General features: G+C 38.8%; 1 protein-coding gene across 2 annotated transcripts in view; it reads right to left on the reverse strand.

The window, feature by feature from the left end:
• Positions 1 to 18,025, reverse strand: part of INTS14 (integrator complex subunit 14) — a 35,932-nt gene that overhangs the window by 8,038 nt on the left and 9,869 nt on the right. For both annotated transcript variants that reach the window (XM_049613767.1, XM_049613766.1), the window contains 7 exons: positions 17,295 to 17,413; positions 16,712 to 16,854; positions 14,640 to 14,732; positions 13,313 to 13,457; positions 11,935 to 12,068; positions 2,597 to 2,715; positions 344 to 409 (listed from right to left, as the gene is read on the reverse strand). In XM_049613767.1, the coding sequence (XP_049469724.1) occupies positions 344 to 409; positions 2,597 to 2,715; positions 11,935 to 12,068; positions 13,313 to 13,457; positions 14,640 to 14,732; positions 16,712 to 16,854; positions 17,295 to 17,413 (819 nt within the window). The remainder of the gene's footprint in view (positions 1 to 343; positions 410 to 2,596; positions 2,716 to 11,934; positions 12,069 to 13,312; positions 13,458 to 14,639; positions 14,733 to 16,711; positions 16,855 to 17,294; positions 17,414 to 18,025) is intronic.

An 18,025-nucleotide genomic window follows, 5' to 3' on the forward strand; every position in this document is an offset into this window, starting at 1 on the left:
TTTGGCTGGATACTCACAGGAGAGTGGTGACAGGGGTTAAGGGCTTTGACCCACAGGTTCTTTCAACTCCTTCCCTCAGCCATTCACAGCAGCACCAATACGGAGGAGCCCTTCTGCACAGAACCAGGCCATTTAAACACATCCATTTCTTAGATTTTGGATCAGCAGTGGACCTATCATTTCTATTGACTTTATCAAGGAAAAAACTGAGGCATAAGCTAAACATTTCTAATTCCTGTCCATGTTCACTCTGCCACCCCACATTCATAACTACTGTGAACCATTTATTTTTGGCACACATCCCAGGGCCCACTCTTTTCCACTGTAATTCTGACAGTCTTACCTTATAGAATGTCTGTGTTTTTTCAGGTAGTTTCCTTGCATTTCTTAAAATCTTCTGTACATCTGTCTATCAAGGGTAAAAAGATTTCAACATAAGGATTCTGTGGTAACAGGGGTAAGAATACAAAAGGATATCTCTAAATGTTTAGAGAAATGAATATGGGAACAGAGAATCTCTTGTGAGTTAATGTCACTATTCTGTTCAACATTAGTAAAGCACCTCCCTCCTTCAAAATGTTTGATAATAAATCCCCTTGGTGACAGAAATGAACTTGTCTCACAAAAACAAACCCAGTAAACTCATATATCTATGGCCAGCTGCTTTTTGGCCAGGGTACCAGGACCTGGGGGAGAAGAATAATAGTCTCTTCAACAAATGGTGCCAGGACAACTGGATATCCACATGTAGAAGAATGAAGCTGGACCCTTGCTTCACACCATATACAAAAAAATTAACTCAAACTGCTTCAGAGACCTAAGTGTAAGAGGAAAAACTACAAAATTCTTGGAAGAAAACACAGGGGTAAACTCTCATGACCTTAGATTGGTAATGATTTCTTAGTTATGACAACAGCACAGCAACAAAAGAAAACAAATTCTGACAAATATTCACAGGAGCATTATTCACAATAGTCAAAAGGTGCAAACAATTCAAATGTTTGTCAACTGAATGAATGGATAAATGTAGCCATCATCAAAAGAAATGAAGTACTGATACATGCTACAAGATATATGAACACTGAAAACATTAAGCTAAGTGAAGGAAGCCAAACACAAAAACCCACACATTATATGAGGCTATTTATATGAAATATCTAGACTAGGCAAATCCATAGAGACAAAAAGCAGATTAGTGGTTGTCATGGGCTGGGGGAAGTCAGGAATATAGAGTGACTTGCTTAATGGGTACAGGGTTACCTTTTGGGGTGATGAAAATGTTCTAGAGCTGCACAGTGATGATGGTTGTATAACATTATGGTTGTACTAAATGCCACTGAATGGTTTACTTTAAAATGGCTTAAATGATAACTTTTATGTTATGTGTATTTCACAATTAAAAAATTCACCCAAGGGTGCCTGGGTGGCTCAGTTAGGTTAAGTGGTTTTGGCTCAGGTCATGATCTCACAGTTTCATGAGTATGAGCCCCACATCGGGCTCTACACTGACAGCGTGTAGCCTGCTTGGGATTCTCTCTCTCCCACTTTCTCTCTGCCCCTCCTCTGCCTGCTCTCTCTCTCTCTCAAAATAAATAAACTTAAAAAATATATACAACCAGACCAAAACAAAATATAAAAAGTAATTTAAGAAAAAAATCAGCAATCCTTGTGACAGGGGAGTGCTGGGGTCAAGGATGGCAGGAAAGAGAGAACCTGATTTTCCAACAAAACCCCTACCCTCTTAGCCACGACAGGACGTGTCCAGTCTCCACGGAGAGGGGGCTAAAATAAACTGTGCCATCAGCCAAAGCTATTTCCCTTGTCAGGTGGCCTAACTGCCTCTTCTCATTTGGCTTAGGTTGAATTCATTGGAGGAACAAAGAAAAAGAAGATGGTGCTCAAATGAGAAAAAAGGTTCAAAAATGATTTTTAAAAACAGGCAGAAAGGACTATATGTCAGTGGAAGGAGAAGCATCACTGAGTACATTGCCTGAAAGCAACATACCTTGTGACAATATCATCTTAGCTTCCCAAGAAAGTGTGTTTGTAGAATTAAAGTGTAATGCCATTGCTTGGGTTCTACTGTGGGGACAGAAGAAATAACCCCATAGAGATTTTTATATCTTTCTCAAAACTGTTGTTAAAGATAAAAACCCATTATGTCAATGCCTCACTATGTCAAAAATTTTACACTGAAATTCAATGCCAGGAAAATGTATCTCTCTAGAACCGACATGCTTCCTTTTATCAGACCAGAAAAACCACATAATCCTACATGTTGCTTTTTTGACCTTGGTAGCAGGAAGCTCAGAGCCAAATTGCTCAAATATAATTATCATTTGCCTTGGGTTCCTGGCACAATTCTCTCTCCTCTTCCTCTAGGTTTTTTACTGCTCTAAATTTTCTAAGAAGTGATTTTGCTGCATACGTGTTTTACTGTAGGCCACCTCAATTCTTTTTTGGAAATAATGACAAACATTAGAAGTAAATGAATTACTAAGTATCAAAGGAAAGGAAAATCAAATCAAAGGTCTGCCTGCTTGCCAGAATCCCTCCTCCTGTCCCCAGTGGAAAGCAACTCGAATGGTAGTATTACCTGTAGGCCACTGGGTTTGATCCAGACAGTCACATTCTGGGCATAACTGCGTTTGTTTTTGGGCTGCAGGGGGAATGGGCTCTTATTGTCATCTTCACCATAAGGGTTTTCTTTAGCATCTTAAAAGAAAAAGACATTGTTAAAATGATATCTGGCAAAACATACAATTACATTTCCAATTAGGCTAAAAGCTCTTTGAATCATTCAATCTTCTACATCCTGTTACTTCCCTAATTAAGAAAATCTATTAACTTCCCTCAGGTTAGGGAATCTGTGTGCAATAGAAAGCCACTGATGTAGAAGTCTATAAACAATCAACTGAGGCCCATGTAGGTAAAAAAACAAAACAAAACAGCTTAATGTTTTCAAAGAGACAAGCTTCACTTACCTGCTTTATAAATTGAGTTCAGAGAGAATACTACAAATACATGCAACAATACTGAAGCACGTATTTAAAAAATATATAAAAATACATAGTACAATTCTATATAGTCAAGCCCAGCACTCTCCAACAGAATTTACTACAATGATCAAATGGCAGTCACTAGACCACACGGCCATTGGACACTTGACTTGTGGCTAGAGTGAGGAACTGAATTTTAAATTTTACTATCTTCATTAAATTTAAATATCCTCAAGTATCTAATGGCTCGTGGGTTGGACATTAGTCTAGGCACTGAGAAAATTCCAAAGGAAAATTACATATAGCCAAATTAAAGAAAGAGCATAAAAAATATTTTTTGGTGAAACATACCCCAGGTCATCATAGTTTATTAGTTCTTGTTTCCAAAGATTAAAAGCCAGGTTGTTTTTCAGTCATGTGAATAAACAAGGATTTCTGTTTTTCTATTTGCTTCCTGAGCCAATGAAACTTTGCCACAAACTTACAAAGCATACTTACATCTACTGGCTCATTTTATGCTGATTATTACCACCTTCTGGGGTAGACAGAGCAGGGATCATTTCTCCAAGTTCAGGGAGTTTAACTCCCTTGCCCAAATGTTCATGTTGGAAACTGGAATTAGCCTAGTTTCTCTGAGTGAGAAGCTCTCTAACCCCAATCTGGTCATTAATTTAATGTTTTATACTGGCCCCACAACTCCTGTCAGTCCCTTCTCCTCCCAGCCCCTCCAGAAGTACTGGTCCAGCTTTCCAGACCTATTTCCGTAAATACTTGTATGTATGTATGTATATATGTATGTATGTGTATGTATGTATGTATATATATATGTGTATGTATATATATATATACACACATATATACATATATATACATACGCATATACATACACACACACACACACACACACACACACACACACACACACACTTTTTTAGCCAGGCCAAGGTCCCAGCAGTCTTTTTCCATGTAACATGTTTATTTCCAACTTCTCTGCCACTATTTCTGTTATTTCCTCTGCCTGGGGTGCTCCCCTTTCCTCATTCATTTATTCCCTTACTCACTTATTCACTCATGAGCTATATGGTCGACCCACCATGTAGCAAGCACCTGCTAATGTGACCGGAGAAGATATTTTTCTGGATTCAAGGAACTTACAGAATAAAGAATATTTATTAAATTCCAACTATGTGTCAAACATTTTACATATAGACCTTCTCTCCTTAGAGCAACCCTACAGGGTAGATATTATCAGTCCCATTAAAGATGAGGAAACTGAGGGTTAGACAGGTTGGACCTTCACGGGTTTCACAGTGACCCAGCTGGGCCTGGCTGCAAAAGCAACAGGTTTTCTACCACTGAACACCACTGTTCCTCGCATAAACTTACACTCTAGGTCCTGATCCTATCCCACCTTCTCCATGATCTGTCCCAAGTTTTCCTGGCACACGGTACTTTCTCTAGACCCTTTTCTACTATAGCGCCCAGTATCAGTACCAAACATTTCAACACCTGATTGAAGTCTATCTTGTACTGCCTCTAATTGTTTGGGGACTTTATGTGATAACTGGCTTGGCAGACAGAAAATACTGCATTTATGAATAAAGAACAGGAGACTCTCAGAAATAAGAAATATGATAGCAGAATTAACCAAAAAAAAAAAAAAAAAGACAGTTGCAAGGTAAAACTGAAGATAACTTACAGGAATTAGAAAAAAATGGAAAAATGGGTGGAAGAAAATTGTACACAAAAATCATAAACAGATGTTCTAGAAAGGGAGAAGAGAGAATACGGAGAGGGGAAAATCAAAGACATAATTCATGTTTCCAGAACTGAAGAACATGAATTGCTAGATGGAAGGGCCCACTGAATGCCCAGCACTATGAATGAGGAGACCAACAACTAAGGACATCATTCTGAAAATCCAGAACACAAGGGACACAAAGAAGCACCTCCAGGAGTGCAGAGAAAACAGAGCATCAAAGCCCTGACAGCATGGCACTAGACTCTTAACAGCAACACTAGAAGCCAGAAAGGAAAAATAGAGCTATGCTTCAAAACTCTAAGGGAAAGTGATTCCAAACCCATAACTCCAACAAAACCATCAATTGAGTGTAAGGGATGAAATACGAACATTGCCAAATAGGCAAGGTTTCAAACATCTACTTCCCATGTATCCTTTTCTCAGGAGGAGTCATGAAACAGGAGAGCCAGAGGAGAGATGGGAAGGCTGACCGCTCTCCAACAGGCCTCGAGAACAACCAATTCACTTTATGAAACAAGAGGAAGGGAAATTATACTAAGGGGAATAAAAAAGAAAACTGACAAAAATACATACTGGAAGAATGTAGCTGGAAGGTAGGAAAGTAGGAATTAGCAGTAAGTACACAAAAAAAGGAGCAAAGAAAAACTAAGTAGAGAGGAAGGCCATGAGAACCCTGAGGGAGGACTGCTCTCATCTGCCACTGGCTGCCCCCAAAGCCTACTTGCCCAGTTATTTCCTGAAGTCTCTGAGCAACCTCAGAGATCGGAGTATCTCTCTGATTATTGCCTTCCTTTTCATGTTAGGATACAGCTGACCTCCGAACAACATGGGTTGAAATGGGTCCACTTACACACAGAATTTCTTCCATAAATACAAGTACTGTAAGTGTATTTTCTCTTCCTGAGGGTTTTCTTAATAACATTTTCTTTTCTCTAGAATACATTATATAGTACACATACAAAATATGTGTTAACTGTTTGTTATCAGTAACGCTTCTAGTCATTAGTAGGCTCTTAATAGTTAAGTTTTGGAGGAGTTAAAAGCTATAACCCCCATATTATTCAAGGGTCACCTGCACATTTATTTTGCCTGCTAGAAAAAAAAAAAAAGTGGGGCAGAGAACAAGGAATTGCAAAACAAAATGTAACTTGGTATACACCACATGGCTTAGGTGTAATTAACACATTGTCTAACAAGGACAATCAAGAACACTATAACCACACTGGAACAACCAAGAACACTATAACCGCACTGGAAGGATACAGAAAGGGAAAATGTGCTTCTTGGAGGGGTGGGTTGGGATGGTGCTGATAAGAGAGCTAAGTAGTGAACCTTAAAAAGTCAAAAATATGACATTTAAAATGAAAAAAAAAAAAAGTTAAGAAATAATTATATATGTATATTAATTAGAAATGTAAATATAAAAAAAAAAAACCCATCCCCAAATTATAAGTTGTTAGTGGTTGTTTCTAGGAACAGAATGAGAAGTAGGAGGGAAAGGCATAAACAATGGTATTGTTCTGCATGCCTTGCTGTGACTATAAATAAATAAATAAATAAATAAATAAATAAAAACAACTTCTTTGACATAGGCCATAGAAATATTTTTCTAGGTATGTCTCCTCAGGCAAGGTAAACAAAAACAAAACTAAGCTATTGGGAGTACACCAAAATAAAAAGCTTTTTGCATGGAAAAGGAAACTATCAACAAAACAAAAAGGCAACCTACTGAATGAGAGAAGGTATTTGCAAATGATATATCTGATAAGGGGTTAATATTAAAAATATATAAAAAACTTATACAATGCAATACCAGAAAAACAAATAATCCAATTAAAAAATGGGCAGAGGACTTGAACAGACAATTTTCCAAATAAGACATACAACTGCCCAACAGGCACATGAAAAGATGCTCAATATCACTAATCATCAGGGAAACGCAAATAAGAACCACAATGCTATATATATAGTCAGCTATATATGCTGACTCTGTACCTGTCAGAATGTCTACAATAAAAAAAAAAAAAAATTAACACACACACACAAAATAACAAGTGCTGGCTAGGATGTGGAGAAAAAGAAACCCTTGGGCAATGCTAGTGGGAATACAAATTAGTGCAGCCACTGTGGAAAACAGTATGCAGGTTCCTCAAAAAACTAAAAACAGAATTATCATATGATCCATCAATTCCACTACGGTATTCACCCAAAGAGAATGAAAACGCTAATTTGAAAAGATATATGTACCCCTGTGTTTTTTGCAGCATTATTTACAATAGCCAAGATATGGAAGCAACTCACGTCCTTTGATAGATGAATGGATAAAGAAGACGTGATATATATATACACACACACAAGGGACTATTATTCAGCCATAAAAAAGAAAGATCTTGCCATCTGCAACAACATGGATGAACCTAGAGGGTATAATGCTAAGTGAAATAAGTCAGAGAAAGACAAACACCATATGATTTCACTCATGTGTGGAATTTCAGAAACAAATTAACAAAGAAAAAGGCAAAACAAAAAAGCCCAGACTCTTAAATACAGAGAACTGGTGGTTGCCAGATAGGAGATGGGTGGGAGGATGGGTGAAATAGATAAAGGGAACTAAGAGTACACTTATCATGATGAGCAGTGAGTAATGTAATTGTTGAATCATTATATTGTACACCTGAAACTAACAGTGTACATTATACTTTAAAAAAAGGAAAAGAAAACAATAAAAACAGCAGGATCTACCATTTATATATCTATTGTGTGTCAGTCGCTTTATGCACATTCTCTCAATAAATTCTCTCAACAACCCACTAAGGTAAGTTTTATTATCAATTATTACTTGCTGTCATAATGGCAATTCTAATCTCATAAGACTGTCACGAGAATTAAAGGAGATTACGCACTTCATTGTCTAGCAGAGTGCCTGGTACAAAGTTAAATTCAACAAAATGTTAGCTCTTGTTATCTTCATTTGAAGAGAACAGACCCTGAGGGAGAAAAAAATGAATATGGGGCAAAGTAAAAAGCAGTTCAATTTGAATAAAGAACATGTGTAACAAACCAAGCACGACTAGATTGGAAACTAGATTAGAAAGGAACTTAAATGCTACATCTTAGATCATCGACAAGTATCTGCGTGAGAATGTCACAAGTCTAGGTCAGGGGTTGACAAACTTTTCCTGCAAAAAGGCAGGCAGTAAATATTTTAGAGTCTGTGGGTTATATGGTCTCTGTTGTAACCACTCAACTCTGCCACTGAAGCAGGAAAGCAGTCCTCGATAAACATCAATTAATGCATGTGACCATGTAATAAACCTTTAGAGTAGAACTTTATTTACAAAACAAGCAGTGGGCTAGTGTGGCCAGCAGGCATTGGTTAGCCGACCTTTGATCTAAATGAAAGGTAAAAGAAAACCAGACCAAGGCAAGAGCAGTGCAAACAAAAAGGTAGAATAAATTCAGGAATGCTACAGAGACCAGGAGGTGAGCAATCTCTTCACCCTAACACATACACATGGCTTCTTGCGCCCGGTGCTCTCCAATTACTGCCTTACTTCTCTCCTCTTGTGGCAAACTTGTCATCTTCGTTTCCTCATCTCTCACTCATTCCTCAACTTGCCTCCTGTCTAACCACGACTGAAGCTACTCTTAACAAAGCCACAAAAAATGTCCTGTCGACGTCAAATGATTCTTTCCTCTTCATTTCCATTCCTTCCTAAAACTCTATTTAGTCATTTACAACATTCTGTGGCCTCTTTCACATTAAGTTCTCAAGGTGGCAATCCTAATCTTCCTGTTGGTCTCCATTCAAAGGAGATATAATGCTCATATAATTTAAAGGCTTTTCTTTAAATCAGGAACTCATCTTCAGCGAGGATGGTTTTTCTGCACAAGTCTTTATGCCCTGTGTTGCCATTATATTAACTCTGGAGGTTGCAACCATGGGTTTCATTGCTTCAGAAACGGGTTAGTGCATTGCTTGGTTTTGGGGATCCCCACTTCAGAATTGGGAGTGTCAATCTGCATGGTGCATGACTCATGAGACTTTTAATTTTTTAAGTTTATTTGTTTATTTATTTATTTACTTGGAGGAGGAAGAGCAGAGAGAGAGAGAGAGAGAGACAGAGAGAGAGGGAGAAAATCCCAAGCAGGCTCTGCGCTGTCAGCACAGAGCCCAGTGCAGAGCCCAATGCAGGGCTCAAACCCATGAACCTGAGCCAAAACCAAGAGTCAGCTACTCGACTGAGCCATCCAGGCACCCCAGGAGACTTTAATTTTTATAATATCTGGAAAAGCAGGTAGAAACAATGGGTTCTTGTCATCCTCTCACTAAGGGAGTAGACGTTCCACATTCCTAGCTTTACTCAGAGTTTTCAGTTTTATCTTATTTGGAAGCAAAGTCATATTCTCTTTCCCTGTGTAAGCTTTAAAACACCAGCCCCTGCATCCTGGATCAAGAGCTGGCCAACTATGGCCTTCTTTTTGAGTTACAAATGGTTTTTATATTTTTAAATAGCTGGGGGAAATCAAAATAATATTTCATGACACACAAAAATTGTATGAAGTTTAAATTTTGGTGTCCATGAAGAAAATTTTATTGGAATATGTCATTCCCATTCATTTATGTACTGTGCTATAATGGCAGAGTTAATAGGAGTTATAACAGAGAGCACATGACCTGCAAAGTCTAAAATATTTATTATCTTGCCCTTCACTGAAAAAGCTTGTTGACTCTTGGTCTAGCATCTAGGGTGTATATTTAGTCAAACTCTTTTCTAGGCATATATGTGCATGTATGCATGCACATATGTATAAGACAGAGTATGTAGGTCATGTATCTTACATGTGTATGAGACAATGTACCTTCTTCTTGACTATTGTTTTGGTTTCTGTGACATCACTGTTTTCTCCTTTTCCTTCTGCCTATTCCTTCTCATTTTCCTTTACTAGCCAGCGCCCTTTCCACTGTCCCCACCAGTTAGTCCTTCCTAGGGGTTTGGTCCTTGGCTCCTTTTTTGCCTTAACTACACAGCTTCCTGAGGGTAGGGCTTCTTAAAGTGTGGTTATGGATCACCTGGACTGTTATCACTTGGGTTATATTAAAATTGTAAGTTCTTAGGCCAGAATTCAGACCTACTGAATCAGTCCTACCCCATCTTTAAGTGGGGCCCAGGAAACAATTTTTAAACAAGTTTTGTTTTTTTTTTAATGCATACGAAAAATCAAATGTGTGAAACCACTACCTAAGCTTATGCTCATTTTCACCATTTTAACTATCAGTGATATGCTTATAACTAAAAATTATACATCCAACTCTGCCCCCTCTCTAGAACTCTTCCAGGAGTTGTCTCTAGGCACCTCCACTTAAATCTCATAGGCATAAACTCGAAATGCACAAAAGATGTCTTCCCAAACCTACTCTTCCTCCTCTGTTCTGTTCATTTTTTTTTTAAGTTTTATTTATTTTGAGGTGGCAGGGAGGGAGAGAGGATCCCAAGCAGGCTCCGTGCTGTCAACACAGAGTCCAACACGAGGCTTGAGCCCACAAACCATGAGACTATGACATGAGCTGAAATTAAGAGTCGTATATTCAACCAACTGAGCCACCCAGGCATCCTTTTCTCTCTTTCAATCAACAGTATCACCTTTCACCCTGCAGTCTAGTTCAGAAACCTGGGATCATTCTTGACACTTCCATTTCCTTTATTCCCATATCTAAAGACTGTTGATTCTACCTCCTGAATATCTTTTGCATGGATCCCCACCCTATCTATTCCCAGCCACTGCCCTGTTCTGGGCTCTCATCTTTAGGAATGTCACAGTAGACTTCGAACTGCAGGATGCCCTTACCTTTCCAAATCCACACGCCACAGTATTATCTTTCTAAACGTAAATTCATTAGCTCTCACTTAATTTCAGCCAAACTGCACAACTCCAGAGGCTCCACTGCCCAGAACACAAAGTCTCCCAACTGGTATCTCCACTGTTCTCACATGCACCTCCTTCAGTGGCTTCCCGGTACCTGCAGAATAGTTTTAGCTCTTCACACTTCAAATGAAGCCTGCCCTATTCCAGCCATTGCCAAGCTCTAACCTAACATCTGGCCCTCCCACCGCTACCCTCATCCTTTGTGTTCCAGATTTGTTTTTCTATAGGTGTTCCATTTGTCCAGGATGCCCCCTTTGCCTTCATCAGCTCAGTACATCTTTTTCTTCAAACTCCAGCTAAGGTGTCCCTCCTCTGTGAAGATTCTCCTGAGTTCTCTGGCAGAGATGATCATTAAGCCAACTCTGATCTTGTACCAGTCTATGTTTATTATTCCACTTTCCACTAGACTTTGAGCAACTAACTCCTGCTAACTCTTTTATCCCCTGAAAGGTTGCTTGGTAGATGTACCTGAAATTGAAATGGGCCCAAATAAGTCAAGGATGACTCTACAGTTGGAGCCTGGGTACCTAGAAGTACTTAGGCTTCCATCGGTAGGGGCAAGGAAATCAGAAGAAGTAATCGTTTAGTGAGGGAAAGGGTGAGAGACACTGGTTTCCGTAACAAACATGCTGAGCTTAGTACTAAGGCAGAATATCTAGGTGGACAGGTCCAACTAGGAACTGGAAATACAATATGCAAGTTCCAGGGAGAGATCGAGTAGGACCAGAGTGATGGATCTAGGGGAAGCTGAAGCTGTAATGGCTGACGAAATAACCAAGAGAGAATAATAAGCTAAGAGAAGAAGGCAAACAGCATTCTGAAAATCATGAGGCAAGAGAAAAAGACAAAAGGACAAGAAAATACCAGGAGAATGTAATGTTAGGAAAGGTGAGGGAAAACACTTTCCAGAAGGAAGGGAATTAAATTCTCTAGGAATGACTGAGGTTACCTGGTTTGAAAATAGTGCACTGGAGAAAAAAAAGTTTATAGACAGTATCTTTTTACCCTAAGCAGCGAAAGTATTTACATTTACTTAAAGCAACCTAAATGTTGGTTTTCCTTGACATAAAGTTAAAAGTTCAAACATCAAATTCTGTTGGGGTTCTCCATGCACATATCCAGCATCAGAGACCACAGCACACCCCTAAGGGAGATCACACAGCTCTCTGACTACACAGTCAGAGCCATTCAGAATAGTAGACAGAAAACAAAGTCAAGGTAAGTAAAATCTGATCTGGGTTATACCTGAAATAGGACCCAACTGTGCCATTTTCCCTAGCCATGGGAGAGGTTCTGGGCCAGGCTCAAAGAGAGACATCATGAGGTTTGATTTCTTCTTGCTGTCAGCTTGGGAGTAGAGCATTCCATGCCATTCAGGACTAGATGGAGAGAAGATGGAAGACCAGAAGAATGTCAAGCCTGGGACTGTAAAGTTAACAGCTTGGAGCCTGGAGTCTGCTTCAGATTCTTTGTCTCCTTCTCTCCCTGCCCTCCCCCTCTAGCACTCTGTCTCTCTTTCTTAAAAATAAACATTAAAAAAAAAAAAAATCACAAGGGCAGCAAATAGCCACAGAGGTCGGAAGGAGTAAGGGCTGCAACCTATGTTTCAGCTGCCTCCTTGAGTCATTCACAGCAACACCAACACAGGGAGTACTTCTAACAAAGGGCACAAAGCCATCACCCAACTCCGTTCCCGCCTCTCAAGGGGCCCCAAGGGATTCTCATATTCAGAGCCAGTACAAGTAACTCAGCAAACTAATACCTAATAAGAATTGTATTCTTCTTTTTGGACCAGGTAATTTTAACTCAAGTAGAAATGGAGCTTCATTTGAGTACTCCTAATCTCTTCATCTTCTATACCAGTCAACCCCAGGTGATGGCCAGAAGATGATCAGTCACCTCTTCTTTCCTAACAATAAGTATTATAGAGAGGGAAGCAGATGGCTTTGCAAATTTCAAGACTGCAGCACACGTGAAAGCTAGAAAGGTTTTCCTCATAGGGAAGGGTTATAGCACAGTGGTTATGAGCATGGGCTCTGGAGTCAGAATGCATGAGTTAAGAACCCTGGCTCTTTGGTTTACAAGCTGTGTGACCCTGAGCAAGTTCCCTGACCTCCCTAAGCCTCAGTTTCCTCATCTATACAATAGGGATAACACTATATACAACTGTTGTTGTGAGGGATTTAATGAATTAATACATGTAAAGTGACTACAGGAGTGCCTGGCACATAATACAATGTTCAACCAATGTTCTTGGCATCTTTTTTCATTTAGTTCCGCCTCCTCATTTTATAGCTAAGGAGTCTGTAAATATTGCATAAGATATCATAGCAAGCAGTAGCACTGTTATAACTAAGTCCAGATTTCCTAGATAAAAATAGAAAAGAGGAAAATAGAAAAAGGATATAAAAGCAATATAAATAAAAAAAGGCTCACTCTATACTGACTTTAGGGGATGATTTAAAGAGCAGTTTAGAAGGTGATGGTAGGTGGGAAGGGTATGGCAGGGAGAGGAAAAAGATGACAAGAATATTTCTATTTCCTTCAGAAGAGTCCAGGAAATCCTTTACTTTGTAAATTGATTCTCCCTTTCATTCAACCAAAGGTAAACAAAGTTTCTTACCCTAATTGAACTATTGCCACCATTCCTTCCACTTTTAGGCTGCCATGGAGCAAGACACAAAAGTTGGGTATTTTGCCTGCAATCTGATTGGCTGAGTTTTCATCTTCATTGTCATCAGTTATTCCAGTACCCACCTCATCACCTTCTGTGAAGAGAAAACAGGTCAGACTGAGATTAGCTACAAAACTCCCAGACCCCAATTATACTCCTAGGCTGTTTCTAGCCTTGGAAGGAGAGTATTTGCTTATAAAGGAATATTACTTATAAATTGCTTATATGGGAATAAATAAGAAAAATTCTTATTCTGGTTTTCTTATATCCATATAAAAACCCATTTTCCCATATTATATGAATTCCATTTATATGGAACATCCAGAATAGGTGAATCTATTGAAACAAAAAGGACATTTACTGGTTACCTGGGCTTGAGGGATATGGGAAGCTAGGGGTTGACAGCTTAAAGGGTTCCTTTTATGGTCGTGAAATTAAAACAGCAGAACCAGTTTCTTAGTATATTAGGCAACATTCAATTTTTATATAAAAAAAATTTTAAGCTTATTTATTTATTTGAGAGAGACAGCGAGCGAGCATGCGCATGTGAGTGGAGGGAGAGGCAGAGAGAGGAGAGAGAGAATCCTAAGCAGGTTATGCTGTCAGCATGAAGCCTAACACGGGGCTTAAACCCATGAACAGTGAGATCCTGACCGAAGCCGAAATCAAGAGTCAGACACTTAACCGACTGAGCCACCCAGGTGCCCAAGACATTCCTTTTTTTTTTTCTTTAAATGTGTATTTTTGAGAGAATGTGAGCAGGGAAGGGGTAGAGAAAGAAGGGGACAAAGGATCCGAAGCGGGCCTGGCACTGACAGCAGACAGCCTGATGTAGGGCTCAAACTCACCAACCATGAGATCATAACCTGAGCCAAAGTCAGATGCTTAAATGACTGAGCTACCCAGGCCCCCATTCCATTTTTAAAAAATCCAATCCAGTAGGGGTGCCTGGGTGGCTCAGTTGGTTAAGCATATGACTTTCGATTTCAGCTCAGGTCACAATCTCACGGTTTGTGAGTTTGAGCCCCACATCAGGCTGTGCACTGACAGTGTGGAGCCTGCTTGGGACTTTCCCACTCTGTCTGCCCCTCCCCTGCTCATGCGCTTTCTCTCTCTCTCTCTCTCTCTCTCTTTCTCTCTCTCTCTCTCTCAAAACAAATACATAAACATTAAAAAATTAAAAAAAAAAAACCCGATCCAATAACTATTCCTTTCCCCCAATTCTTCAGATCATAAGGTGCTTCATCTTTATAACCAGAATAGGAAAAGAACTCACCTTTGTTAAGTGCTATTGGTAGGACCAGATGTCTGGACAGAACTGGGGGACTAGAAATATCAGCTATATCAATAAATCCCACTATTTCCAAATCTGAAAAAAAATGGAATCAACACAATTATTTCATGCTATAGAGAAGCACATTATTTTCTACGTACTAGATTTCACAAATACAGTACTTAGGTGAGGAATTCAGATGCGCTGACTAGGAATGTTATTAGAAGTTTCTCTGGATGATTCATAATTTGCATTTTAAATAGCTGAAGAAATAATACTACATGCCTTTCATTTAATGATTTAAGTTATAAGACAAATCAGCTAGACTTTATTTTTATGAGGCTGGGTCCCCAGCCAAGACGAAAGCTTCAAGGTTGAATCCCTGTTTAGTCAGGGATGCTCTGGTCAGTAGGGGGCATCGCAGTGTAGCACATCCATCAAGCCACCGTCGCAGGAGGAACTGCCATCCTGGGACAGTAAAGCTATCGTTAAAAACATTTCTGTGAGAAAGAAATATATTATCTATAAACCCAAGGTAGCAATATAACCATGACAACGATTGCTTTATAAAAGCTGTATTAAAGACCATGGGTATTTGTTGAAAACCTAATAGGTAAAAAATGAAAGTTTTATCCCAAAGTACTTTTTTTTTTAAGTTTGTTTTCTGATTATATAAACAGAAAAACTTGGAAAAACACTAAAAATTGTAAAGAAGAAAAGTCAGTCGTTCTTCACCGTCAAAGGAAACCTCTCTTAATATTTTATTGAATTGCTTTTCAAGTCTTTCTTCTAGGCACAGACATACTCATATTCTCAAAACGATTTTTTAAAAAAATCAGAGTCACAGTGAGTACGTTGTACTTCAAACACACCAGGAAATCTGCTTCTCTGGAGAGTTGTCATTACCTTCTTCAGCTTACTAACAAATGAATCAGCATAAAGCAGTTACGTATTTTTCATTTGAGTAGCACAAGGCCTGCATTTTAAAGTGGCTTAAAAGAAGTATAAGCTATGGACAAAGATCTTGGACCAAAAGTTTATATGGAAAAGAAAAGACCAATTCAAAGGTACTAATCAAAAGAGACGGGAAGGAGTAGAATCTAGATGGTTTGAAGGCAACAAAACACTTGACACAGCTTAACACAGTGTAGGAGCCACAGTGAGAGAGAGGGATGCCCTACTTCCAGACGGCCAGGAGCTTAAAGACACAAAAAATAAAAAGCCTTTGCACAGCCCTTCACTCTCAAGACTCCTTCAAATCTATACACCCATGAGTGAAATGAACATTTACTGTGCACTTAATTTTAATCATTTGTTGACTGAGCAATTATCTAGTAAACACCTATAAGCATCAGATACTGTGCTAGGTAGGCACTGAAGGGACAATGATGATATAACGTGCACCCACCACCTTGAGTGGTACACCCACCAATAGGAGACAACTCTCCTCTCCACTCTTGTTAGGTTTGACTCACTTTGCCAATCTCAGCTAAGCACAGCACTATCAGCACGAACCAGGTAAAAGCAGTAGCACATCTCTTCCTTTTAGTCATAATATAAGCACCAGGGCTAAAGGGGTACAGTATATCAGAGCAGAGACCTCAGAGAGACCATGATTCATCTAAAGATTTCCACGCACCTAGGCAATCAGAATTAGAGGAAGTGATTTGTCCAGCATCACACAGGAAGAACCACACAGCCAAGTTTAGAAGCTAGCTCTTCACAGATGATCTTAATTATGATGCTAATCAATCTTAGTATCTCTTAAGAATTACTTCAAGGATATCATTACTAGTAAATCTGGTCATGATTTCTAACTCGATTTAATTTGTGGGCTATAGTTATCTAGGATTGGAGATTAATTCATGACCTCACCATGAAAGATTACCAGCCTGCCACCCCTTAGGCAATGCTTCCTCCCACCCAAAATATACATACTGGTGATGACAAGAGCACCCTGGTATGAGAACTTACATTTCTTTTCAATCCTCTTGGATAGAGAAGAGTAGAAGTCAGAAGTTACAAGAAAGTAAGGATGACAGAAGAACTAAGAAGGAAGTTAAAAAACACATTACCTGTGTTGATGACTTTAGGAATGGGATCGATTTCCTCATCTACAACAAAAGGCTCTGGTCTGGGGAAGACTTGCACATCAGCGGTTAGATGGCCGCACTTGAGAACAGCATGGAAAGGCGTATATGCTAGATCTATTAGTTTTCTAGAATATGAGGATTAATTGTTATTAGAAGAGTAATATGATACATATTTTTTCATGTAATTTTTTCAAGATGCTAAGTTTATTTTCCCTTCAAGTTGATTCCAAAACTATGATCTGACCATTTGTGAAATAGAACAAAGTCTGACACTTTTGGTGAGCAAATTTCAATCCTGAATAGCCCAAAAGCAAATTAATCTTTTGAAACTGCTGAGTCGTTGTAAGGAGGTCAATATCTATAGACATCGCTGATTCAGTCATGCCTAATTTAAAAGGGAATGAACTTTAAAAAACCACTACTACCATTAATTTTTACCTGACAATTGTGCAACTCGGGAAAAATAAAATAACAATTAGAAATAATGAAACAGATCTTATAGTGGAATATCAAATTATAACAACAGATTGTAAGAAGGCAAAAAAAGCTCAAAGGATATACTCACCCAAACATAGACTGTACATTTTTCAAGCACAGGGGGCCATCAATAGTAAAAATCTGCCCTTCACCATTGTTTAAATCTATGAGACGTTCAAGGCAATCCAAAGAATCAGTACTCTGAAGCTACAAGGCAAAACAGATGACCCTTGTAAAGTGGCACACAATGACAGATTATTATCAGCACACCAAGGTCAAACCCATCACAATAACACAGCCAATAAGTAATAGAAATGATTTTTTTAACAATGTGAGAGAAAAATAACTATAACAATTTTGATTCAAGGTTACTAAGAGGAATGTTATATAAAATGATACCAGTAGAGCTATTTCATTCAAAAAGTTTTACTAAGATTCTCAGAAGTGACCACAGTTGGTATTTACAGTATCTTTCCTCCAAGGCGTTTCTAACATCTTTTGGTGAGAACCATCATTATCTACATTCTACAGACAGAAAAACTGAGGTGAAGAAAGGTTAACTAACTTTCCCAAAGAAATGAGAAAAGCAGGAAGTAGAGTTTAATAAAACATGTATCAGTAGTGTTACTTTACTGAAAAAGTTCAAGCACACTTCTGTCAACATTTCTGGTGGAATGGACATAAGAATTCCTAAACGAGAGAAATGTCTTAACACCAAAAAGAACATTTTGACTTTTAGGCATCTGAAGAGTCTCTGTGGGAAGTAGGATAAACAACAAGTCCAGCTATGTTTCCCGAGATGGGCAACCTCTAAACCTC

Source organism: Panthera uncia, assembly GCF_023721935.1.
Source record: "Panthera uncia isolate 11264 chromosome B3 unlocalized genomic scaffold, Puncia_PCG_1.0 HiC_scaffold_1, whole genome shotgun sequence".
Classification (NCBI taxonomy): domain Eukaryota; kingdom Metazoa; phylum Chordata; class Mammalia; order Carnivora; family Felidae; genus Panthera; species Panthera uncia.